A 27017-nucleotide genomic window follows, 5' to 3' on the forward strand; every position below is an offset into this window, starting at 1 on the left:
GGGAGAGAAGGAAAAGCACTCAAGGGACAAGAAGTACGCGTGGGGTGGGTGGAGAAGGATGCTGCTAATAATGCAGAAGAGGGGTATAAGAGGAGAAGGCTCCTCTCCTCTTCCGCTTAGCTCCTTTAAAGCAAGCAGGCTCTGCTTCTCTCCCTCCTCCCCGGCTCACTGAAAAACTTTGCTGCTATTTAGCAAGCTGAGTGGGGAGGAGAGAGGGACAGAGAGCCTGCTTGCTTTAAAGGAGCCAACCGGACAGGAGCCGCTTACACTCGTGTAAGCAGCTCCTCTCCTCTCCCACTTTGCTCCTTTAAAGCAAGCAGGCTCTCTGTCCCTCTCTCCTCCCCACTCAGCGGCTCTTCTCCCGCTTTGCTGTTTCAAAGCGAGCCACGGAGGAGGGAAGGAAGGGGAACCATGGATCCTCTGCTCACGACTGCAGCAGATCCCCCCGCCATCTGCAGGCATTCGCTCCATAACACGCACAGACATTTCCCCTTATTTTCTAGGAGGAAAAAAGTGAGTGTTATGGAGAGAAAAATACGGTACTTTGATAAAATACATATTCTGTTGCGTGCAAATGGCTTTAGATACCTATTAGGTCCATAAATTACCATATAGCATATATTCAACACAAAAAAGCAACAATTTGTTGTTGACAAAGGACAGCTGGACATAGAAAGGGCCCCATTACCTTCAGTAGCTTATTTAAGGGACATCATTAATAAGGGACAGCAGCGGGACATGGTGCTGGGATAAGGGACTGTCCCGCCAAATAAGGGACGTTTGACAGCTATGCTCAGCTATACAGCTGCAAATAAAATGTGTTAAGTGTTTTAAGTGCAATATACAATGTGACACGAGATGGCGATGGTGAGCGTTATGGAAAATTCAATGTATTTTTAGGAATGCTTTTTAAAAAAAAGCATTTTCATAACATTTTTTATATGTGTGTAGACTCCACCATGGTCGCATAAAAGGTCTTAAAGCAGTTGGGGAAATACACTGCAAGGTTGGAAATGCGTTTGTTTCATACAAAATATGGTGTAAGCAATGAAATCAAACAAACCCAATTTAGCAAACTTTTTTTTTTACTCATTACCAGTAACAGTGCAACAATATACATCATCTGTAAATATAGTTAAGCCTAGAAGGCTCTACCCATTTCTCACCCCCATGCATTCATTTGGGTATGCTTTACATCTTTCCCACGATAAGCAGGGAGCTGCCGTAAGAGAGTCTCAGTTATCCATGCTGAACACAGAAAAGAATTTTATCTGTGATACAGTGTCTAGAAAAGCACGCAACAATTCACTGGAACATGTTGCACACATTTAACATGTCCATTTGCATCATTTTCACGATCGCTTTCTTGAGTCTACCAGCTCCATGTTGCTCTATATGCTGTCAGTTCTAATGAACGCCCTCAGGCTTTGCTCTCCCTCAAAGTTAAGGAGGAAATGTTTGCAAAATAAAACCTTTATGTGTAATGGCTACTATTCTTGGGAATATTTGGGGGCTGGGCTGGGCTGGGCTGGCAAAACTAAAGGTGTAGGAACTGCACTATGGTGCCCTGAAATTACAAACCAGCCAGGGTTGTGGTTGTGAAAGGCCACTTCTGCTTCTCCTACAGTTAACAAGATGTGATTGTATAGTCTCATTTTCAAAAACGCCGAAAGTGAAGCCATTTGCTACCCTTGAAAGGAGAAAAAGGCTCATGTCCTCCTCCTCCTCACTGGATACAACAGAGCAAGTAGACGAGGGGCTGAATTCAAATTAAATAAAATAAAAACAAAACCACTGGTTAAGAACGTATCAAACCAAGAAAAAGAAGAACTGGGGGGAAATGTTTGGTTTGAAAATCTGCCCCAAAGCAAAATACTTGGCCGTCTGGTTAACTTCAAAAAATATTAACCTATTTCATGATAATTATGTAAGAACCTAGGAGGAGATGAAAAGAAATTTGGATAGTTGGGCCAGACTTAAACTATCCTTTACAGGAAGAATCTCGGTCATAAAAATGAGCGTTCTGCCAAAACTATTTTTTCTATTCCAATCGATCCCAATGCTGGGCAAGATGGACCACCTTAAGAAATGGCAAAGAGCTATTGCAATCACATAGAACAATAGCATCTCACACAACCCATGCTCTTTGCTGATTTGAGGGAGAGCAAACCTCACCATCACCTGGGGTCCACTAAAATCATGTCAGTCATTACATTTTGGTATGAAGACGTCAGTCGTTACAGTCTTAGGTATATGGCAGGCTACCAACATGGGCTTTGGGGAGGGAAGGATGAAGCAGACATTGTTGGCTGCAAGCACAACTTAGGTACACCCAAATTCCACTGAAATTGATGGACCATACACATGTGCGTAGGTCTGCAAATATTCTTGCATTACACAATTCAACTTGGATAGACCGTACGCTGCCGTTTTCAAAGTTGTCTTACATCGCTTTGAGTACACATATGCGTTTAGTATGCTGAGGTTCACAAATACGCAATTCCCTTCCATGTTAAAAGCAATTTCACTGAGACTATAAACCTGCACAGAAAATATTACCACTATCGTTATTTTCATCAGTTTCAATATGGATAGAAGCCGCTTATTAAAAGGTAACACGGCGGCATCTTTTCCTTCCTCTGGTTTTTCTGCGTGAGTAAAATGAGCTTGCCTTAATGTATCTGCAATGGTATTGGCCCTTCGCTAGGGCCCAAAGCCAAAAGCACATAAAAAATCTTTTTCAACATTCTTCTGTGTAGTGCATTGCGCTAGTGCATTTCTCGTATCTTAGTAGCCAACCAAAGATTGGTGCTTTGTTGGTGCTTTGAAACGGACCGAGCACAGGGCATTGTGCCGCCCAAGCAAAGCAGATGATATAGCACCGCTACCTCTTCATATAATGGCCTCCTCTGCCTCCACCTACTGCTTAGTATTTGATATGGGGACTCCTAATTCCCTTTGGGGTCACCTTGCCTATGCCTTCTTCTGAGGAACAGAAGACCCTTCTTTAGAGTGAGCCCTGGAGATCACCTGTAAACGCTACTGCTTTTGCAGCAGCAATTCTGCCTGAAATTTTACCGTAATAATTCTGACACTTGAAGGAGGTGTTCTCTGGGGTTACCTCACCCACAAAGCACTCGCTTTCAGGACCCTCGCATCAAAGCATAGGCAACCCAAATAGCCCCACTGTTAAATATTGGCAAAGTGGTAGAGCTCTCCTGGATGCCCTAGGCATCAGCCACAGGGCCAGAGATGGCAGCTGGCTTGCCAATGGTAGTAGTGGCAGCCGTGGTCAGCCTGCCAGACAGCTCTGAAGGTGGGTGGAAGCAGTGATGGATGGGTTGCAGAGCACTGTTCCCCTGCCTCTCCCAATCTAGGACCCGAGGCAAAGGGCTCGCTTTGACTAACGGGTGGGCCTTGCCTGCTTTTAAGCCGCACAGCAAATATATCTATTATTTCATCTAATGTCAGGGAGCTCCTTTGTCCTTTCGCAGGACAATGTAACAAATGCACACGTGAAATTTGTCACAGTGTGCATCCAGCTTAGAAGTGCATATTCACTTTGGATATAATCTGTATCTGTAGAAACGTGTATTGGTTAATCTAGTGTAGCTTTCCCAGGAGAATCCAAAGCAATGTAAGCCGGCAACAATATTCCAAACATTAGACATTCCTCCTGATGGCTCCCCGCCCAGACTACAATTCTCAGGATTCTCTAGGGATGAAAGTCAAACTAAGTCAAGTGTCTCGCCTAGATTTACCCTTTGTCGTAACGAATTTAAGAAGAAAAGTAATATTAGCTGTCAGGGCACAGTCACAAGCACAATGCTCTTTACTGCAGAAGACATATTAGTTACTAACAGGATGGAGGCCCAATCCTGTGATCAACAGGCCACAGAGTTATCTATGATTACTGGAAAATGTTCTTTTCCCCCGTCTGAACTATGAACATTGTCAACAGTTTATTTGGTTCTGATAACTTTATAAATAATGTAGCTTATCATGTCTAGTAAACTGTACAGCAACATGACACGGACGTTAAGTACAAAGCTTAGGTTATAAGACTAAAAAAAGCTGGAGAGCAAGTATCCATTGACAAAGGCTTCTTTCCAGTCCAGAGTTACATTTATTGAATACTCGCAGCTACACAAAGAGCTCTCAGTCAGGAAATCAGAAGTGATTTCTAAATCAGAAATGGTTTTGAACTCTGTTATATATTCATGTAGTTATATATATATATATATATATATATATATATATATATATATATATAAGCACATTCATTTGAAGTTCTGTTTAAAAGCTGAAAGGGAAAAAAACGCTCAACAAAAAAATATCACAGCTTTGGGTTGGGATAAACCAGTAAGAACAGAAATACAGGTATGTCTATAACCACTATTCAATTTATCAAACCTTTTCCCAAAGTTCTCTTTGAATTATTTACACACTAAGGAAATAAAAACTTTCCCCACACATTCCTTATGGCGACGTTCATCTAACAGGGTGATAAAAGCAGGGCAAATATTAGGCCTATATGATGCTTGTGGTTGGTGTCTGCTTTTAAAAAGAGAAGTCACCATACAATTAAGTACAAAAACCTGCATTGAATGACAACTGCTGGTGTCGTATCTTGATCGGATATGGAGACCAAGGTTAAGAGTAGAAGCCCTATAACAGATATTACTTCTGCAGATTTTTTTCCCAATCTGTATGTCTGCACTAAATGTGGCAAAAATTTCTGGAGCATGAGGCTTATACAAAACACAGGAGTCCTCTTCGGCCTGTAGAGCATAAAATGGAGCCTTTGTCTGCTTCCGTCTTCCAAAACACACAGATAAAACTACATAGCGAATTGTGTCCTCAGAAGAATATCTGTTTGGCATCTCCAGGACCCTGTTCCATGGGACAATAGGGACATTTTAATCTGAAAACAAAGAAAACGTTAATTTGTTGCAGAATGTAAGAGCAGAGAAAAGTCCTGCTGGTTCAGGCTAAAGGTCCACCAACTTCAGTATCCTGTCGTCACAATAGCCAACCAGTTGCCCGCGGGAAATTCACAGAAAAACCCTAAATGCAACATTCAGTAACTCCCAGCACCTGGTGTTCGGAGGTATTCTGTGACTGACAATGGAAACAGAACATGATCGTCATGGATTTGTCTATTCCTCTCTTTAATAATAATAAATTTTATTTATACCCCACCCTCCCCAGCTAAGGCCGGGCTCAGGGCGGCTAACAACCAATAAAAAAAGCAAGTTGATTGAAATACAACTTTAAAAATGAGATTAAAATACAACATTAAAACATTAAAATGCAGCCTCATCAATTGACTCCAAGCCAAAGGCCAGGCGGAACAACTCTGTCTTACAGGCCCTGCGGAAAGAGATCAGATCCTGCAGGGCCCTGGTCTCATGAGGCAGAGCTTTCCACCAGGCCGGAGCCAGTGTAGAAAAGGCCCTGGCTCTGGTTGAAGCTAATCTAACTTCCTTAGGGCCCAGGACCTCTAGGGTGTTGCTATATATGGACCTTAAGGTCCTCCGTGGGGCATACCGGGAGAGGCGGTCCCGTAGGTACGAGGGTCCAAGCAGGTGGACATTGTTACTTCTTGTGGGAGTCAATTTCCCTGCATAGTCTTACACATTTCTATAATGCCCCGCTTTATTCTGAACTAAAAAACCTCCAAATGTTGTAACCTTTCCTCGTTGGGATGTTGCCCTTTGATAACTTTGGTTGCCCTTTTCTGAACCTCCTAGAATATCCTTTTTGAGGTTGAGGCATCCAGAAATGTACACAGCATCCCAAGCACAGTTGCATGTCAGGTTTGAATATGGTATTTGTCCCTAGCGTGGAATTTGCTTTGCCCACAGCTGCCGCACAGATATGGGTCGCCATCTTCCTCAAGCTATCCAATATCTAAGGTCTCCTTCATGGTCTACAAAAACCAGGCAATGTAACCTTATAAAGATGCCAGAGGTAAAACTTGCTTCCAACCATCTTGCAATTATAAATATGAAAGTTCAGTAGGAAATTTAATTTTTGTCATATTCCATGTTCCCCTCTACATAGTTCCATTCCGATTTCAGACATCATGATATGTCGGTATACAGTGGTACCTCGGGTTAAGTACTTACAGTGGTACCTTGGGTTACTTACGCTTCAGGTTACAGACTCCGCTAACCCAGAAAGCTTCAGGATGAGAACAAAAATCATGCTCTGGCGGCACGGCGGCACCGGGAGGCCCCATTAGCTAAAGTGGTGCTTCAGGTTAAGAACGGACCTCCAGAACGAATTAAGTACGTAACCGAGGTACCACTGTAATTCATTCCAGAGGTCCGTTCTTACCCTGAAACTGTTCTTAACCTGAAGCACCACTTTAGCTAATGGGGCCTCCTGCTGCCGCTGCGCCGCCAGAGCACGATTTCTGTTCTCATCCTGAAGCAAAGTTCTTAACCTGAGGTACTATTTCTGGGTTAGAGGAGTCTGTAACCTGAAGCATATGTAACCTGAAGCGAATGTAACCTGAGATACCGCTGTATTGCAATGTTTAGCTGGTTATATATTGTGAAGTTGAAAACCAGATATTGCCCATTCCGTACTTCATCTCCCAAACTGCATATTCAGTCTCAAATAAGTAAGAACAGTACTTACTTGCTGCCGTTAAACATTTTATTTAGAGCATCTCTCGATATAATATGACCGCAAACCAACTTCATGGGTGGGTTATTGTCTGTCGTTTGCTGACGAAGGATGGGGCAGGCAAATATTGAATGATACCAACACTTTTTACCAAGGTCCACTTCAATCTGTACGAAAGCAAAACATTGTCACCGCCTAGTTTATTCAATAACATTTATACACTGCGTGACCGCAAAAAGAAAGAAAGAAACCTCAAAAGTGGATAAAAACAAGGAAAATCAAGGAAAAAATACAATACTTTAAAAGAGTGGCTGGGGAAACTCAACCAAATGGGCGGGGTATAAATAATTAATTTATTATTATTATTATTATTTATTATTATTATTTACAAAAAGTTAAAATTCTAAAACAGATTAAAATCCACACCAGCTTTTCTAATTTCATTTATATCAATGGCTTACACTCAATACCTATGAGCATCTTCACTGGGAAATATCCATAGCTGTTCTATGTTGCCCTGCCACAATTAAAATCCCAATAAAGTATTGGAGGGAAGTCTCGCAGTAGTATAAAAAGAGTTCTTCATCATAGTCCGTGATGGCCAAACTTGGCCCTCCAGCTGTTTTGGGACTACAACTCCCATCATCCCTCGCTAACAGGACCAGTGGTCAGGGATGATGGGAATTGTAGTCCCAAAAGAGCTAGAGGGCCAAGTTTGGCCATCACTGTCATAGATGCATGGCAGTAGCAGAGAGTTCCACTTTTGAGGGCTGGGGTTTTTTTGGGGGTGTGCTTTTTTAACAATCAAGCAGTATATAAATTTCATGATATAAATAAATAAATTACAAGGACTCCATCACACGGTTAGAAACAACTTAGAAAAACTTCTTATCACAGGAATATTTTATTATTATTATTTATTAATCAGCAAGTTACTCCCAGGAGCTCAAAACATTCATTACAAGTAAATTAACATCACTGCACTGCATAATGAAAGAAATGTGTAGCTTGCTTTTGTCGGTGAATAAAGTTGTTGCAATAATTGGATGATACTCTGGATACACAAAGCTACTCACCGGTAGTTCATCTTTCTGATTCCAAACCCCAGTGCACTGTCTCTGTTCAATCACAGCTTTTATATTAATTAGAGCTGGCAACGCAACACAACCTGCTGAAAAGCTGGGGACAGAACAATATTTTAATGTCAAACACTGCCTTAAAGAAGAATACTTTCACATTTCTGTTTCAACAGTAAGGGGGTGGGGGTGGGAATAGGCTCATGTTTTGAAGAATAAAGTGTCAAGGCCTAGCACATGTGCCTTATTTGCACACATAAATATATATATATATATATTTTAAAAAAATGTCCAGTAGCACCTTAGAGACCAACTAAGTTTGTTCTGGGTATAAGCTTTTGTGTGCATCCACACTTCTTCAGATACACATGCACACAAATTTCATGCATGCACACGAAAGCTTATACCCAGAACAAACTTCGCTGGTCTCTAAGGTGCTACTGGACAATTTTTTAATTTTTTAAATTTATTTCGACTGCGTCAGACCAACACGGCTACCTACCTGAATCTAGACACATGAACTATGTCTGTACAATAGTTCATGTATGTAGAAACATGGGCAACTTTTTAGTGCCAATAACCTCAAAGAGAGCGCATGGTACTGTATATGCAGATGCCAAGGATGGGGTCAGAAAACGTCATGGAATTCACCTCTGTGACAATGGTTTCCAGCTCCCTTTGCGTAAGCTGGCTATTTGGGCATCACAAAAACTCGCACTTCTAGGCAAAGAGTACTGGTGAAGGCAGATCTATATAGATTGCCGGCAGCCCTCTCAAGCCATAAACTGGCCTTTGAAATAGTCCAGAAGTATACAAAAGACAGAGAATAGCATTGGTTAGAAACCACTGGAAAAGCACGTTACAACTTGTTTTCGTTTAGTCCAGCGATTAACTCTGAGCATGATGGGGAGCATTGGACCCCAATACTATTTCTGTTAATTTGACATGCTTAACATTAAAAGGCATCACCGGCCCACGTTTCTTGCTGCCGTTTTCCTCCTGAACTGAGAAAATGAACTTCTAAAAGTGTTGATTTTTTCCCCATGCAACAACTCCCCCTGGTGGTGCTGGTTCTTATTTTGGGCTATGCTGTACTAATCTCATACTTGTTTAGTAAAATATAACTTTTGTTCAGAAAAAAGTGAAGACTCTACAAACAACCTTTCAGTATTGCTTCATTTGGTTTATTTGTGTATTTTATGGCCTTCCCATTCAGTCAAGCTATCAGGGCAGCTTAACTATATTCAGGAACTAAAGAACCACAAAGGTGCTTCTCTGAGCCCAAGAGCGCTTTAGAGAGTAATCCCAGGCATGTCCACTCAGAAGCAGAGTTAAACTGGGCTTACTCCCACAACTCTTTCTATTAACAATTATGTAGCATTTCCCCTTCTAAACTCTCAGAGTGGCTTTACCTATAGCAGGGATGTTCAACAGGGCGATCGCAATATACTGGTCGATCCCTGTGAGGTTTTGGTTATTGGAGAACGGAAGACGGAGTTTACAAACCGAGGCTGTTTTTCCCCCCAACCTTCGGTGAGTAGTTGCTGTTTCTCTTTGACCCCAAAATAATTTAAAAGCTCAGTAACTTTGACCTGACCCCCAATAAAACGGAGGTAGATCACTGCCAGTTTTTAATTCTGTGAGTAGATCGCAGTCTCTTTGAAGTTGGCCACCCCTGACCTATGTTGTTGTTTAGTCGTTTAGTCATGTCCGACTCTTCGTGACCCCATGGACCAGAGCACGCCAGACACTCCTGTCTTCCACTGCCTCCCGCAGTTTGGTCAAACTCATGCTGGTAGCTTCGAGAACACTGTCCAACCATCTCGTCCTCTGTCGTCCCCTTCTCCTTGTGCCCTCCATCTTTCCCAACATCAGGGTCTTTTCCAGGGAGTCTTCTCTTCTCATGAGGTGGCCAAAGTATTGGAGCCTCAGCTTCAGGATCTGTCCTTCCAGTGGGCACTCAGGGCCGATTTCCTTAAGAATAGATAGGTTTGATCTTCTTGCAGTCCATGGGACTCTCCAGAGTCTCCTCCAGCACCATAATTCAAAAGCATCCATTCTTCGTCGATCAGCCTTCTTTATGGTCCAGCTCTCACTTCCATACATCACTACTGGGAAAACCATAGCTTTAACTACACGGACCTTTGTTGGCAAGGTGATGTCTCTGCTTTTTAAGATGCTGTCTAAGTTTGTCATTGCTTTTCTTCCAAGAAGCAGGCGTCTTTAATTTTCGTGACTGCTGTCACCATCCCCTGACCTATAGCATTTACTTATAGGTTTTTAGCCTTCACCTTGGAGGTTTTTAAACAGAGGTTGGATGCTTTAGCCATTATCCCTGCATTGTGTTGGTTTCTATTTCCCTCACTGAGCAGCAACTGCAGTCACAAGGCATTGTTTTGCATTCCACAGTCAGAGTTACTGTTGGATTCCCACGGGAATGGGAGACTGGATGTGACGTTCACTGGTTTCCTGTTTTTCACTGTTCTCTCGGTGTTCTTTGTTTCCGAGAGGAGTTGTTTCTCTGCTCTCACAGAGGCAAGATGCATGTTTGGATTCTCTCATCATAGAAGTGTAAATAAAGTTAAGAATGTGGCACATACTGCTTATCCTTCTGCTGTGTGGACTACTCTGTTTGGGCTCAAGATAAGACGAGCCTGTATCAGCTTCAGATGGGCAGAAGCTGGTCAAAATCTCACACATTGCAGGGGGTTGGACTGGATGACCCTCGGGGTCCCTTTCGACTTCACAATCATAGGATTCTCTAATTTCAGCAAACCTTACAACAACCCCGTAAGGTAGATCAGCCATCACCATTCCCTTCCCAACACTGGAGATAGAGGGCCGGGGGGGGGGAATATTGGCTTCCCCAAGGCTACCTATAGATTTACAGTTGTTAATTTGTAGAAGAGGATTTGGATTCTTATCCTAATACAAGGAGAAGGAAAGCAGCATTGAAGGAAACACTGTACTTTTCTGTGTATAAGACAAGGTGTTTTTCTTGAAAACTTATGCTAAAAAGTGGGGGTCGTCTTAGACATGGGTAGTGCATAGGGTGGACGTTTGATTGGTTGCGCCCACGGCTGTGAGCGGCTATTGTGTGTGTTATTGGTTGCTGCCTCGATGGCAGGTGTTGATTGGCTGATGCTGCGGCAATTTGGTGGGCGACTGGCAGCTTCTGCCGATGAAGGGACAGACGAGAGACGGGTTTTGCGACACGTGCAGGTGAGCGATTTTTGGCAATCCCTCCTAAAAATAGCTCAGCACCCCTGGGTAATCCCCCCACAGAAAGCTCAACAACTCTGTGCCATCTCCCCCCATTTTCTTAAATTTGAGTCCCCCAAAACAGGCGGCGTCTTATACATGGGGGGGGGTCTTATACACAGAAAAATACGGTACGTGGAAGAAATCTCTGTATTCAATGCTGCAGTCTGTCTGAAAGAAAAGTGCACCATACTGTGAATCGCTGCTGGAACAAACCATTTCCTGGTGCCACATTATGTTTAAGTATATTTCCAGTTCTATCTCCATGGAAGGACTTTAGGGAAATTTGTATTCCTAAGATGCCAACGACTAGGTGAGATAGCCAAATCCTTAAAATGTATCTAGCATGAAAGCAGCCATACCTAACGCTAAGAGGCGATTCAACCGAGAGTCCCAGCAGAGCGCAGGCATCCCTTGTAAAGATGTCGCAGATGTCCGCCCACTGATTTGCATCCAACAAATGGACGTATGGAGAATTTTCAATTCCTTGCCTCAGGTACACTAAGCTTCCCATCAAAACTTGAATATCTGTGGAAAGTCAGAGGAGCTGTAGTTCATGTATTCCATTATTTATATATGTGTCGAGGAAAAACAAACGTATGCTTAGCACATATATGCACAACCTGAAGATACATACAGAGAGGGAAAGAATATATGAATAAAAAACATAATAACTGGCAATTCAGAAAAGAAGTCACATTATTTACAACTGTAAATAACCAGCCGTAGTTTATCATGGCATTTGAATGAAGCCATTGATTTGTAAGGGTTCTAGTTCTGTGCCTTTACAGGGGTCAGCAAACTTTTTCAGCAGGGGGCCGGTCCACTGTCCCTCAGACCTTGTGGGGGGGCAGACTATATTTTGGAGGGGGGGAGAACAATTCCTATGCCCCACAAATAACCCAGAGATGCATTTTAAATAAAAGCACACATTCTACTCATGTAAAAACACACAGATTCCTGGGCTGGATTGAGAAGGCGATTGGGCTGGATCCAGCCCCCGGGCCTTAGTTTGCCTACCCATGTGTGCTTGTAAAATGGATTTCAAGATTCTTTTCATATTTTTAAGCCTGAACACCCTGGTGGCGGTGATCAAGTTTATACAAAAGAACATCACAAGAACATGAGCCTCCGGGTTGGGATCTAAACAACCACTTAACATCCGTGTGCCAAAGTGTCGTTTGTACTTGTGTTTCTTGATCAGCAACTTTCTGTCTTGTTGCATGGAAAAATGATTCCAAAACAGAAGAGAGTTCCAATAATAAACTTGTGGGGAGCAGGGGGACATTCCCAGTGGTTCTTGGCTTGCTTAAAGCAGCTCTTCGGACCCTCAGAAATATTTCAGTGGGAGGATATTATAAACAATACAGACTGTTGAGGAAGGGCTTTTTGTATCTCATTTTTGCCTTTTTGAAGGGATGGACAAGTGTGCCTATAAAGGTAAAGGGATCCCTGATCATTAGGTCCAGTCGTGGCTGACTCTGGGGTTGTGGCGCTCATCTCGCTTTATTGGCCGAGGGAGCCTGCGTATAGCTTCCGGGTCACGTGGCCAGCATGACAAACCAGAGCAGCGCACGGAAACACCATTTACTTTCCCGCCAGAGCGGTACCTATTTATCTACAGTGGTGCCCCGCAAGATGAATGCCTCGCAAGACGGAAAACCCGCAAGACGAAAGGGTTTTCCGTTTTTCGAGGCACTTCGCAAGATGAATTTCCCTATGGGCTTGCTTCGCAAGAAGAAAGCCCATAGGGAAATCTCCGGGGACCTCTTTTAAATGCTGGCGGTGGGGAGCAAAGCCTTTCCCCCCCCCTCCGGCCTTCAGAAGAGGTCCAGGAAGGCCGGCGGGGGCCGAAAGGCTTTGCTCCCCACTGCCAGCATTTTAAAAGCGGTCCGGGATAGCAGGGAAGCGCTTCCCGCTATCCCGGACGGCTTTTGAAGGCAGGCGGGGGGGGCAAAGACTTTCGCCCCCCGCCGGCCTTCAGAAGAGGTCCTGGACCTGGACCTCTTCTGAAGGCTGGCGGGGGGCGAAAGTCTTTGCTCCCCCCCCCCCCGCCTGCCTTCCCGGGGGCTTTAAAATCGCCCCAGGACAGCGGAGAAGTCCGCTGTCCGGGGCGATCTTAAAATGCTGGCGGGCGGCAGCGAAGCCTTCGCTGCCGCCCGCCAGCATTTTAAAAAACCCCGGGACAGCGGAGAAGTCCTCTGCTGTCCCGGGGTTTTTTAAAATGCTGGGGGTGGGAAGAAAAGCCCTTGTCCCCCCCCCAGCCTTCAGAAGAGGTCGGGGGACAGACTGTCCCCGGACCTGGTCTGAAGGCGGTTTCCATAGGAACGCATTGATTGATTTTCAATGCATTCCTATGGGAAACCGTGCTTCGCAAGACGAAAAACTCGCAAGACGAAAAAACTTGCGGAACGAATTAACTTCGTCTTGCGAGGCACCACTGTACTTGCACTTTGACGTGCTTTCGAACTGCTAGGCTGGCAGGAGCAGGGACCGAGGAACGGGAGCTCACCCTATCGTGGGGATTCGAACCGCCAACCTTCTGATCGGCAAGTCCTAGGCTCTGTGGTTTAACCCACAACGCCACCCGCGTCCCAAGTGTGCCTATAGCTAGTAGATAAAACCCCCCAAAAGGATAATCAAAATATATGAAAATAAGAAATGCACATCGTAAATTCAGTACAATCACCATTCTTAGCATACAAATACGAACTCAGGACTCTGGGGTGAATTTAATGCAGCTTACCTTTCTGATGGTTTAGAGCAAATGGCTGAAAGTTTTTAGCGTATTGCAGTGCTTCTCTCTGGTTTGTAGTTCCGCCCATTAATAAACTAATAAAATATAATCTGTGTAGCTTAAATTCTAAAGAGCTGTTCTGTGCCATAAGCATTTCTCTGTTTGATACAGCCCACCTAAGATATAATGGAACAAAAAGGGGGAAAGGGGAAAAAAGCAGATTTACCTTAATAGGAACACTGGTTTATCAATTCAACCTTTTCCCTCTGGGTGTTTCAATGTCCATTCACAACATTTTCCCTGTAGGAACTTTTAACATACTACCAATGGGGGGGGCAGGGGGGGTTCAACCTGGAGACAGAATACCACGACTGTTCTTTTAATAACCACCAGTTTCTTTTCAGTTTGGTTGGCTTCAGCACTACTTTTTCGTCTCTGGTCACAGAAGTCATTCATTGTCTTGCGCTGAAATTTGCGGTTTAAAAATTGGCAGATCATTACAGAGGAGTTGTGGCTTAACAGGTCCTGGAAGGAAGTAACCCTGAGGGCAGCTGAGCGTCATCACTTGCAATTGAGATCAGAATTGTAAAGAACCACCTCTGGCTTGTAAACAGCCACTCACCTACATTCCCATACCTGGTATGAATTATTTCTAGGCAACCAGGTAGGGAAGTTTCCATAAACTGGAAGAATATGAGGTCCCCACCTCTCGGCTAATGATGTGCCAAAGTGACTTGCATGTGGGAAAAGGAGTTAGAAAAACATTTTATGGACTAGTAACTTGTGAATATTTATTTGCAATAGTTACAAATAAATATTTCCCGCTTGTATTTTGTTAACCAATGAAAAATTACACTGGCTAATAACCTGCAATTAGCTGTTCTAAACGTTCCATTCAGCTTATTGAGCAAACATTAATACTGTTTGTCACACATCCTAAAGACTGTTTTCAATGCTCTGTTTCTTTGGAGCAGTGGTTAAATTGCAGGGATTGCAGAGATTGGATTCCAGTGACTTCCTAGAATTACATTCGGGATTTGAAGGCAAGTTATACAAATTTCAAGGGAACTTATTTCCATATATGTGCGTGAGAGCATGGGCTGTGGACCACAACCAACTCTGAAAAATGAAGTTGCGGGTGAAGAAATGTTACTATTATTACTTATTGAATTTATATACCATCCTATATTTGCTGATCAATAATGGAAAAGACAGATATAGTTAACACTTGCACACAAACAAATATTTCTACTTCACTCTTTTGTTTAATGCTCGAGAAACAGGTGATGTCCTGGTATACGTTTTCATTATTGCTGATGTTTACATTTTTATTAAACATATACAAATGAACACAATAATTTTCCTTGTCTGTATTAACAGCCCTGAATGTCGGCAGGCTACCACCTTCCTTCATTAATGTATATTTATTCAGACATTTCATTCTCCTGGAAACTTTGGAGAAATGAAAACCCTAGAATCTGGCAAATACCTAGATCAGATAGTACCCTCCAGATTTTCATGGACTCCAATTTCCATCAGCCCCAGCCAGCATGGCTTATGCTCAAGGATGATGGGAGTTGTTGTCTAGCAACATCCACAATTTTGGCTACCACTGACCTAGATAATTAAAAAGAAAAACCACTCTGGCCAGAGAGAAACAGTATCACAAACAAATGAAAAAGCATAAGGATTGATAAATCCATGTATCCTATTTTCAAACTTTTTGTGTGTGTGCAAGATGGAGAGACAGACAGATAGATGGGTCTCTTATATCAGGGCAGTTTAACTTTACATGAGCGTGGCAGTTCAAAACAGGCCTCACCTGAGAGCTGCCACTTCCTGTGGAACATGGACCCACCCTGATATTGGACAATTCCTGCTGCAGGCAAGACCCATTTGAGTTTTGGGATTTCAGCCCAGCTGGAACACATTTAGTGAACATCTATTCACTTGAGAATCCCCAGCATTAGTGAATATGTTAAAAAATGAGAGACTTTAGATGGCGTTTTATCTGAATATTTCCAAAACAGGTGAGTAACTCACTCTAACGCAGGTCTCAAAACTCTAACTTTAAGTGCTTCCAATATTCGGTTGAGCTCCACAAATGGCTGCTTTTGACTTTGGTCTATCGAAAGCCCAGACTCCTGAAAAACAAGATCATATCACACATTCTTTAGTCATTTTTACAGATGGGCAAAACAGTGTTTTCATGTCCGCGGACCATTAGAACGTGGGATAGACTCCACAGTTGCCCGGAAATTCAACTAAAACAATAGGTGAAAAAATTATATTGCTTCCCAGGAACGAGGAATTCTAGCTGCAATTACCTGGCAAAGCTCCTCAGCTACATCTAGCATTCCTTGCCGGAAAAAGTGTTCTACCATCACCTCATTCAGAATCCGCTGGCTATCAGCCTGCCAGCATCCATCTATACCCACGCTGCTGATGTCAGAGTCAAAATTCTGTGAAGGAAAAAGTGACAATCAGTCCCAGGAAAAAAACAAGCTCTTACGTTTTTATTTTTGCATTAGGCAAATTATATAAATCTCCGCACAGAAGTGCTTTTGTCTATTTCTGAACTGCCTTGCTTCGCTTCATCTTGTCTTTTAAGATACAGTGGTACCTCGGGTTACATACGCTTCAGGTTACAGACTCCGCTAACCCAGCTCCAGCAGCGCAGCAGCAGCAGGAGGCCCCATTAGCTAAAGTGGTGCTTCAGGTTAAGTACAGTTTCAGGTTAAGTACGGACCTCTGGAACGAATTAAGTACTTAACCCGAGGTACCACTGTATTTCTGTCACATGATTCATTACGTCCTTTATAGAAAAAGAAGACACCATTTTGTTTCTTTCTGGTAACCATTAATACAGTCTATATTTACAAATTTTAAGAATTAAAGATAGGAAAGGGTGCAGCTCATTACTAGAAAGTAATGCAATACATATTCAATCAGAATATGAAGTTATTGTGCATAAGATTGGAAGTCATGTCGGCTTTTAGAAGGTTGCTTTAAACGTTTTTCTAGGCTGTCCTTCAGCTAAGGCATCAGAGTGGTGTACAGTAAGTCCCCCCAAAACACAAATCTAATCTATAAAACCACATATAAGCCACCAGAGCAGAGCAATGACATTAACACCCAGCAAATCAGATAAAAGCGGCCTTGTATTTAAGCTTTAGCATGGTAGGAGATTGACTATCAGCTGACAGGGTTTCCAGTCAGATGACTTGCTGATCAGGTGACTGATGGGATGAGGTCAGAGAGGGCAATTTGCGCGCGCGCACGCACACACGCACACACACACACACACACACACACACACACACACACACACCCTATCAGGGCTCTGAACTGGGATTGCAAAACGCCTGGCAAGTCGTATTCTCTTCTCCGTGATTGTGGCTCAGGATCTGCTCCTTGTGGCAGGAGGTATGGCCACTGCTCGCTCTACTTTTTATTTTTTAAACACATTTGGCATATTTGAGGAATTGAGGGGATCCTATCATTTTTGCCAGCCAAACGGTGATTTGTGTCAACGTTCCCCCATGGCAGGGCTTGAACCAGCCTCCCATAGAGTGTCTTCCCCTCACTGTGTCCTGGTGCTGGAGCCTATGTAATAACCGTTGTGATTCCTGCTCTTCCTTGTACAGTGGTGCCCCGCAAGACGAATGCCTCGCAAGATGGAAAACCCACTAGGCGAAAGGGTTTTCCGTTTTGGAGGTGCTTCGCAAAACGAATTTCCTATGGGCTTGCTTCGCAAGACGAAAATGTCTTGCGAGTTCCTGCGGGGTTTTTTTTCCTTTCCCCCCCCTTTTTCTAAGCCGCTAAGCCGCTTATCAGCTGATCCGCTAAGCCGCTTATCAGCTGTTCCGCTAAGCCGCTAAACAGCTGAGCCGCTGAGCCGCTTATCAGCGGATCCGCTAAGCCGCTTATCAGCTGATCCGCTAAGTCCCTAAGCCGCTAATAGCGCTAATCCGCTAATCCGCTAATGGGCTTGCTTCGCAAGACGAAAAAACCGCAAGACGAAGAGACTCGCGGAACGGATTCTTTTCGTCTTGCGAGGCACCACTGTACATGAGTCTGACTCCCTGGCAAAAAAGCCTCTTTTTCTCTTCACATAGGCATCAACAGGAGCGTTCTAGCAAGTGCACTTTTGCCACAGGACTTTGATACCCCTTGGGAGCCCATGCTCTACTCTAGCCATGAGTGCTGGAATGAACTGGACGCTGCGACAATGTCAGGGGACTGCCATCGGAACAGGGGAGGGAGGCAGGGGGGCCATGGGGATACAGAGAGCCTCCGAAACTCCTGAGGAGCAGTTCCTCTTCCAGCGGTGGGAAAAGCCACACCTCCAGTGGAGAAGAGAGGGAAGGACTCGAGGATGCTGCTGAGAGCCCCAGCACCTCACCTCGCCGGGCTGGCCAGGAGGTCGCCCAGCTTGCGCAGAGGGGTGAAACGCAAGGAGGGGAGGAGGAGGTTTGGGGTGCCGAAGTTATTATGTTGGGGGAGAAGCCGGAAGGGGCCACTCCCGGATTCTACAAGTGACTAGATGGACATGAACTTTGTAGATCTGCACTGTAAATACAGTGGTGCCTCGCAAGACGAAAAGAATCCGTTCCGCGAGTCTCTTCGTCTAGCGGTTTTTTCGTCTTGCGAAGCAACCCTATTAGCGGCTTAGCGCTATTAGCGGCTATTAGCGGCAAAGCGGCTATTAGCGGCTTAGAAAAAGGGGGGAGAGCGAAAAAAATCGCAAGGCTCACAAGACGTTTTCGTCTTGCGAAGCAAGCCCATAGGGAAATTCGTCTTGCGAAGCGCCTCCAAAACGGAAAACCCTTTCGTCTAGCGGGTTTTTCGTCTTGCGAGGCATTCGTCTTGCGGGGCACCACTGTAGTTTGCACAATAAAACCTGTAAAAGACAGGTCTGAATCCTGCCTGGTTACTCACGAGCAACCACCATCAGCATCTGACAGACAAGAATGTCTGTCCTCTCCTTGCTCTACCTATAGGCTCTACCTATTTGTCTGCAAAAAGAGCGGTTCTTTTCAGGCTTGCCTATGTTTGTGCTACAAGCAGACTCTTGTAGAGTGCTGTGTCCCTTGACTGCTAAACTGTGCTTCATAGATGTGCTTGGATATGATTGCATTTGGGGCGCATTCAACTGTTGTGTGCATTGGCCGGTTCCTTCCTTTTATAAAAAAAGATATTATTTCTTGCAGAAAGTGGTTTTGTTTTACTGCCTGCCTTGCTGCTGAAAGTGCATAGGATCTTGATTACGTTACGCTAGCTTAACCAATAAAGCAGCTGCTGGCACAGTAGGACCAGAAGACCAATCTGTAGGACACAGGAACTAGGATAATAGACAAGTGCAGCTTGACAGGTGAGTTACATGTAAGGCCAAGAAACGTTTCAGTTACACAATGTGTATTTATAGCCTGAACAATGGACCACAAAGGAAAACCCCTATTTAGAGACATTAATTTCTTTAAAAACGGGGGGGGGGGGTCCCCAAGGAATCAAAACTAAGTTAAATTACCTCTCTGAACACGCTGGGAATGATCTGCTCTTATGAAGGCAGAAGTGGGGGTTGGGGGGGGCTATGTCTTGCCAAAACAGGTTTATGAGCTGAAATTTCTTCAATAATTATTATTATTATTATTATTATTTATTATTTATACCCCGCCCATCTGGCTGGGTTTCCCCAGCCACTCTGGGTGGCTTCCAACAAAATATTAAAATACAATAATCTATTAAACATTAAAAGCTTCCCTAAACAGGGCTGCCATCAGATGTCTTCTAAAAGTCTGGTAGTTGTTTTTCTCTTTGATATCTGGTGGGAGGGCGTTCCACAGGGCGGGTGCCACTACCGAGAAGGCCCTCTGCCTGGTTCCCTGTAACTTGGCTTCTCGTAGCGAGGGAACCGCCAGAAGGCCCTCGGAGCTGGACCTCAGTGTCCGGGCAGAACAATGGGGGTGGAGACGCTCCTTCAGGTATACTGGGCCGAGGCAGCTGACTCAGGCAGCTTCTTCTGTTGCAAAATTTGCTTCCATTGACAACTCATAACTAAAGGCAGTAACCCAGCCAATGCCTCTCAAGAGCTTATCGGTTTAGGAAACTCCCTAAAATCCAGTCACTGTGCTAAAGATCAAAAACAGGAAGGGTTTTTTATCACTTTTAAAACAATGCTATCCAGCTTTTCCATAAAAATGCTCAACTCGCACAGTAAAAATAAAGTAAGATGGTAAAAAGTCAGGGAACAAAGATAAGATAAAAACTAGGAGACGGCTGAATTTTCAGATTGAAAGTTTAGGCAGCTGGCTAGATTGCCATCAGAAGGCTAGAAATGAGGAAGTAAGATGGACCTCTCTAGCAAAGAAGTTCTAAAGCTTTGCTGCAGCTACAGAGAAGACCCTGTTCTGTATCCTGAACAAATGCAATTCAGAGGCTGGCAGGGTAAGATAGAGAGGCTCTCCAGAAGAGCTTAGTAAGCAGACATGTTCATATGGGAGAAGGTGCTCTCAGAAGTAGCCTGATCCCAACCCAGTTTAGAGCTTTAAAGGACATAACCAGCATTTTGAATTGAACCCTTTATAACAAACCAAAGGGCAATATTCCATTATGCATGATGCCAATTCTATTGGGCACGATACATTATTCTAGAAAGAGCTTCAAAACTGAAATTCCTCTTACGTTTTCTGCTTATTAGAATACGATACGATAATCTTTATTGCCGTTGTCCCATACAGAACAACGAAATTGAAAAAATCTACATCAGACATTCAAAAACCAACAAGCCTGCTATCCCAGCTAGGTTAGTCCCCTAAAAACGCTGACACCCCATAATTAAATACAATATACTCCCACAGAGACTACCTCACACTGCGATTAAAACCAAAATCGCATTTGGATAGAAACTGTTTCTCAGGCGGCTAGTCCTAGTCTTTATAATCCTGTACCTTCTTCCAGAAGGCAGAAGCTGAAAGAGATCATTTCCGGGGTGTGCACTATCCTGCACTATCTCTGCAGCTTTCTTATGGCACCTGGAAGCATAGATTTGATCCAAGGTGGGAAGAGTGCACCCAATTATTCTCTCCACAGTCTTTACAACCCTGGACAGCATTGTTTTTTCCCTGGCCGTGCAGCTCCCAAAACACACACACAGACCATAAGTTAATACACTCTCAACAGTACAATGGTCAAATGCCATCAACAGGTCCTTTGAGAGATTATTTTTCCGGAGTATTCTCAGGAAATATATCCTCTGCTGGGCTCTCTTCATCAGGTCTTTGCTGTTATCTCCCCAGGTTAGAATCTGCTCATGAGTTGCCAAATGTAGGTTTTGCACATATTCGTCCGTGTTTGATGGGTTCCAAGATAGTAAAATGAATAATCTTCCCTGGCAATCAACAAAGTTCAATAGTACTCTCTCCCCTGTTCTTCCTCTAGCTTCTTCTTTACAGGTAACATGGCCTATTAAGACATTCACATCATCTGTCACCAGAAATTTATCTAGGACCATATTAATTCTAACTTGGACCTTCCAAAAAAGCTGCTAGGCATATTTCCTGTGGGTGATTTGCGGGAGGGGTATGGAGCCCCAAGCAGATCTAACACATCTCCTTTGGCAAAGGCCCAGTAGCTGCACCTTTTGGAAGGAGATCCAAGTTAGTATATGGTTCTAGATAAATTTTAAACACTCTGGTTTCAATGTAAAAGGTAAAGGGACCCCTGACCATTAGGTCCAGCCGTGGCCAGCTCTGGGGTTGCGGCGCTCATCATGGCCAGCATGACTAAGTCGCTTCTGGCGAACCAGAGCAGCGCACGGAAACGCCGTTTACCTTCCCCCCGGAGCGGTACCTATTCATGTACTTGTACTTTGTCGTGCTTTCAAACTGCTAGGTTGGCAGGAGCTGGGACCGAACAACGGGAGCTCACCCCGTCGTGGGGATTCGAACCACGACCTTCTGATTGGCAAGTCCTAGGCTCTGTGGTTTAACCCACAGCGCCACCCGCGTCCCTTGGTTTCAATGTACCCAGGACTAAATATTTTGCTGCATTAGTCTTAATCTAATTATCTAAAGTGGCAATCTATTTCGCAGAAGGCCGATTTTCAATGTGAAGGCTGCATTTTACCTCTGGGTTCTTTATTTCACTTGGTTTCTGATGGGGTCCAAACTGGGGGATATGGTTTTGCATACAGAAATATAGACACATCCACTGAGCTTTCTTGAAAACAACCTACAGCAGGGATGGGGAAACTGTGGCCTTTCAGATGCTGTTAAATAACAACTTACATCACCCCTGACCCTGGGCTACGTAGCTGCGGCTGATAAGAGTTGGGAGTCTCACAACATCTGGAAGGCCAGAGATCCTTCATCTCTGTAAAAGCTCGTTGCAAAACTCTGGGGAGTCTGCAGTGCTGACTCACATTAAATTTTAAACATCCAAAGTTTTTAAAAACAACAACTAAGCATTGAGACACAACCAAATGAATGCTCTAAATACCTTGTCAATAGCTTTCCCAACACGGGAAACACTACTGTGAATGTCTTTGTGATCTGAGGCCAATTTCTGAACGGTGTCCTTTATTCGCTTGCAACACTGGGTCATAACAAGTGATATCGTCCCCGATAGATCTCCATCTTGATCTAGACGGAAGAGAAGAAAAGCAAATAATTAATTGCAGTATGAGCAAGAAACACTAATTCCCAAGAAATGGAATTTCTGCAAACAAAGGGCCCGAGCGCCATCATTTCATTTCACTTCTGAAAAGTCATAAGTAGTTTCAAAATGGATTACAGGAAACACTGGTGGGGTGAAAAATCTGTAACCCTTCAGATGTTGCTGGTCTATGGCTCCAATCATCGCTGATCATTAGCCACATTGGCTGGTGCTGAAGGGAGTTGAGGGTCCAACAGCACCTGAGAGGCCATACCCCCCCCCCACCTCTGGTGTCAGGAAATATTACTCCTGTGGGATTGGCCGGCATAATTTATAGCATGCACAGCAAGTTATATACAATCATAACTCGAAGCCAGCTTCATCGCAGCCTTGTACTCAGCGTATTATTTCAGATTATCGCTAAATGGTTGGTTGCTTACCTGGAAAAGCAGTTCTCGCAAAGCGGCCTTGTCAAGTGTACACTGTAACAAGGCACAGTAGCTACGCACAATGTTATGAGATTCTATCCAGCACCTGAATCTTTATAGAGGCAAAGGTCTTGCTTCTGCAGACCTCTCTTACATTCCCTCCATTCGTTTCAACCCTCTCAAGACTTGAAAAGACTAGAGAGAGATGCAAACTAGGCTGGGTCACTCTGGAATGACTTTGTAGACAGTTAAGAAACCTCTGTTTCATCTCCGAGAGGTCCTGCCCGGTTTTCACTAACTGAGAAATATCCATCAGGGTTAAAAGGTAAAGGTAAAGGCACCCCTGACCATTAGGTCCAGTTGTGACCGATTCTGGGGTTGGGGCGCTCATCTCGCTTTATTGGCCGTGGGAGCCGGCGTACAGCTGGAGCGGTACCTATTTATCTACTTGCACTCTGACATGCTTTCGAACTGCTAGGTTGGCAGGAGCAGGGACTGAGCAACGGGAGCTCACCCCGTTGCGGGGATTCGAACTGCCGACCTTCTGATCGGCTAGCCCTAGGCTCTGTGGTTTAACCCACAGCGCCACCCGTTGTATATATAAAAGCAGCAGTTGCCTCAAAAGACAATACATATGGGATAAATTGGTTTTCATAGACCCTTATCTCTGATTTTCAGAGGATGCCGCCGGTATTTCCACCACAAAACATTGTGTGGCTTCCCTCTCCCTCTGAGTTAGGCCTTTTTAAATGTCATATTAGCTTAAGATTTCCAAATTCAGTTTAACCTCGGTTTTCAAATGCCTTGGCTGCTGAACGATTCGGAAGCCGAACGCTGAAAACCCGGAAGTGAATGCTTCTGTTTTCGAACAAGCCTTGGAAATTGAACAGCTTCCATGGTGCATTTTTCCATTTTAACCATTCACTTTGCCGAAAGCCCTTTGATTTTCAGTTTTCGAATGAACTTTCGGAACGGATTACGTTCAAAAACCGAGGTTCCACTATATTCACTCTTGTTTTAGCTGCCCCCCCCCCCAGTATGGTCCTGCTAAATGTGATTTTCCTAATTAAAGGCAGAATTGCCATTGAATTTTTGTGCTATATCCGGGTAAATCTGTCAGAATTACAAGTAACTGAATGCTGTGTGGAATACTTCCTTGCCAGGAGAAAAGACTGGTGCCTTGTTCTTTGTTAGACCTCAGCAGCTTGAACGTACCGCTCAGCTATCCCGAATTGCAGATAGTCCGTCATCACAAAAAATACCTCTGCTTTGTTTCCATGAAGAAACACAACTGATCTAGGGGTCTGCATGTGGTCTTCTGCACCCACCTTCACAAGGCTCTGTTTTTTCTCGTCATCAGATGTGATGGGTATTTGGGAACGAGTAACCCTGATAAAAAAGGGACGCGGGTGGCGCTGTGGGTTAAATCACAGGGCCTAGCACTTGCCGATCAGAAGGTCGGCGGTTCGAATCCCTGCAACGGGGTGTGCTCCAGTTGCTCGGTCCCTACTCCTGCCAACCTAGCAGTTCGAAAGCACATCAAAGTGCAAGTAGATAAATAGGTACCGCTCCAGCGGGAAGGTAAACGGCGTTTGCGTGCGCTGCTCTGGTTCGCCAGAAGTGGCTTAGTCATGCTGGCCACATGACCCACAAGCTGTACCCCGGCTCCCTTGGCCAATAAAGCGAGATGAGCGCCGCAACCCCAGAGTCGGTCACGACTGGACCTAATGGTCAAGGGTCCCTTTACCTTTTTACCTTGGTTCTCAAACTTAATCCATTCTGGAAGTCCTTTCCAAAACCTAAACATTCCAAACCAAGGCAATTCCAATTACTTTCCCATAGAAAGTAATGCAAAATGGATTAATCCGTTCCAGGCTGTTGAAAAACTACCCCTAAAACGCTTCTCCTCACCGGCCCAATCAGCGCGATGTCTCTAAAAACGGAAGCGCGACACTAAAAATGGAAGCTCAGGACTCAGGACACGTTCGACTTCCAAAAAAAATCCGAGAACTAGAACGCTCACTTCTGGGTTTGCGATGTTTGGGTTCTAAGTTGTTTGTGAACTAGGCTGTTTGAGAACCAAGGTACCACTGTATATACAAAACAAGTGTGGCACTATGCTACCAACTTCCATTTGCCTGCACAGCAAGGCACACACTCGCTCCCCAACCAAGGTCCAGGAAGTCCTTCTCCAGAGAAACACTCAGGTTAAGCTCAGAAGAACAGCTGCCACTTGCATTGATGAATAGGAGGGAAGAATCGGAGACTTCACCCCTTTATTAATCCCCTGGTCTCTTCTCTCTGCTGGATCTCTCAGCGGCGTTTGATACCATCGACCATGACATCCTTCTGGACCGTCTTGAGGGGCTGGGAGCTGGGGGCACTGTCATACAGTGGTTCCGCTCCTTCCTCCTGGGCCGTGTTCAGAAAGTGGTGGGGGGGGATGAGTGTTCAGACCCCTGGCCGCTCACTTGTGGGGTGCCTCAGGGTTCTGTCCTCTCCCCCATGCTTTTCAACATTTACATGCAGCCGCTGGGAGAGATCATCAGGAGGTTTGGGCTGGGTGTTCATCAGTATGCAGATGATACCCAGCTCTACCTCTCTTTTAAATCAGAACCAGTGAAGGCGGTAAAGGTCCTGTGTGAGTGTCTGGAAGCGGTTGGAGGATGGATGACGGCTAACAGATTGAGGTTGAATCCTGACAAGACAGAAGTACTGTTTTTGGGGGACAGGAGGCGGGCAGGTGTGGAGGATTCCCTGGTCCTGAATGGGGTAACTGTGCCCCTGAAGGACCAGGTGCGCAGCCTGAGAGTCATTTTGGACTCACAGCTGTCCATGGAGGCACAGGTCAAATCTGTATCCAGGGCAGCTGTTTACCAGCTCCATCTGGTACGTAGGCTGAGACCCTATCTGCCTGCGGACTGTCTCGCCAGAGTGGTACATGCTCTGGTTATCTCCCGCTTGGACTACTGCAATGCGCTCTACGTGGGGCTACCTTTGAAGGTGACCCGGAAACTACAACTAATACAGAATGCGGCAGCTAGATTGGTGACTGGGAGCGGCCGCCGAGACCATATAACACCGGTCTTGAAAGACCTACATTGGCTCCCAGTACGTTTCCGAGCACAATTCAAAGTGTTGGTGCTGACCTTTAAAGCCCTAAATGGCCTCGGTCCAGTATATCTGAAGGAGCGTCTCCTCCCCCATCGTTCTGCCCGGACACTGAGGTCCAGCTCCGAGGGCCTTCTGGCGGTTCCCTCACTGCGAGAGGCCAAGTTGCAGGGAACCAGGCAGAGGGCCTTCTCGGTGGTGGCGCCCGCCCTGTGGAATGCCCTCCCATCGGATGTCAAGGCGATGGACAACTACCTGACATTCAGAAGACATCTGAAGGCAGCCCTGTTCAGGGAAGTTTTTAATATGTGACATTTTAGTGTATTTTTTATCTCTGTTGGAAGCCGCCCAGAGTGGCTGGGGAAACCCAGCCAGATGGGCGGGGTACAAATAAAAAATTATTATTATTATTATTATTATTATTATCATCATCATCTCTGGCGAGGCAAGTAGAAGCGCTGCAAGCTCAAGTATCTGCCGAAGCTGTGTCAGACCGAGCAGTCCCCTGGCTTATGGAGCGTTCCAGGAGAAGGCAGACTTTGTTTACCTCCTCTCTAAAATAAAGAACAGCATTCATTTCTTGAACGCTACCCTCTGTTTTAAAACCTCAAGGCACAATAGTTTCTGAAACTTGCAAGAAATAAAAAAATAAATGTAATTGTGGAAAACTATGGAGCTAAGCTGCTATGGTTTTCCCAGTAGTGATGTATGGAAGTGAGAGTTGGACCATAAAGAAGGCTGATCGCCGAAGAATTGATGCCTTTGAATTATGGTGCTGGAGGAGACTCTTGAGAGTCCCATGGACACGACTAAATAACTAAACAACAACAATTTTAATAATGAGTGACATTATTAAAGAAGAAATGAAGAAATGGAGGCAGCGAGAGATTTTACTTTCTTGGGCTCCGTGATCACTGCAGATGGTGACAGCAGTCACGAAAATTAAAAGATGCCTGCTTCTTGGAAGAAAAGCAATGGCAAACCTAGACAGCATCTTAAAAAGCAGAGACATCACCTTGCCAACAAAGGTGCATATAGTTAAAGCTATGGTTTTCCCAGTCGTGATGTATGGAAGTGAGAGCTGGACCATAAAGAAGGCTGATTGCCAAAGAA

At 44.6% G+C, this 27017-nt stretch overlaps 1 protein-coding gene across 2 annotated transcripts in view; it reads right to left on the reverse strand.

Moving 5' to 3' along the window:
- Window positions 1–4385: 4385 nt before the first annotated feature.
- RMND5A (required for meiotic nuclear division 5 homolog A) overlaps window positions 4386–27017 on the reverse strand; it is a 28821-nt gene continuing 6189 nt past the window's right edge. For both annotated transcript variants that reach the window (XM_081837988.1, XM_081837989.1), the window contains exons 2-9: window positions 22210–22352; window positions 16038–16172; window positions 15754–15854; window positions 13720–13886; window positions 11336–11501; window positions 7713–7815; window positions 6649–6803; window positions 4386–4924 (exon numbers count right to left, since the gene is read on the reverse strand). In XM_081837988.1, the coding sequence (XP_081694114.1) occupies window positions 4861–4924; window positions 6649–6803; window positions 7713–7815; window positions 11336–11501; window positions 13720–13886; window positions 15754–15854; window positions 16038–16172; window positions 22210–22352 (1034 nt within the window). In that variant the 3' untranslated portion in view covers window positions 4386–4860. The remainder of the gene's footprint in view (window positions 4925–6648; window positions 6804–7712; window positions 7816–11335; window positions 11502–13719; window positions 13887–15753; window positions 15855–16037; window positions 16173–22209; window positions 22353–27017) is intronic.

The sequence above is a fragment of the Podarcis erhardii genome, assembly GCF_964252035.2.
Source record: "Podarcis erhardii genome assembly, chromosome: 13".
Taxonomy (NCBI): domain Eukaryota; kingdom Metazoa; phylum Chordata; class Lepidosauria; order Squamata; family Lacertidae; genus Podarcis; species Podarcis erhardii.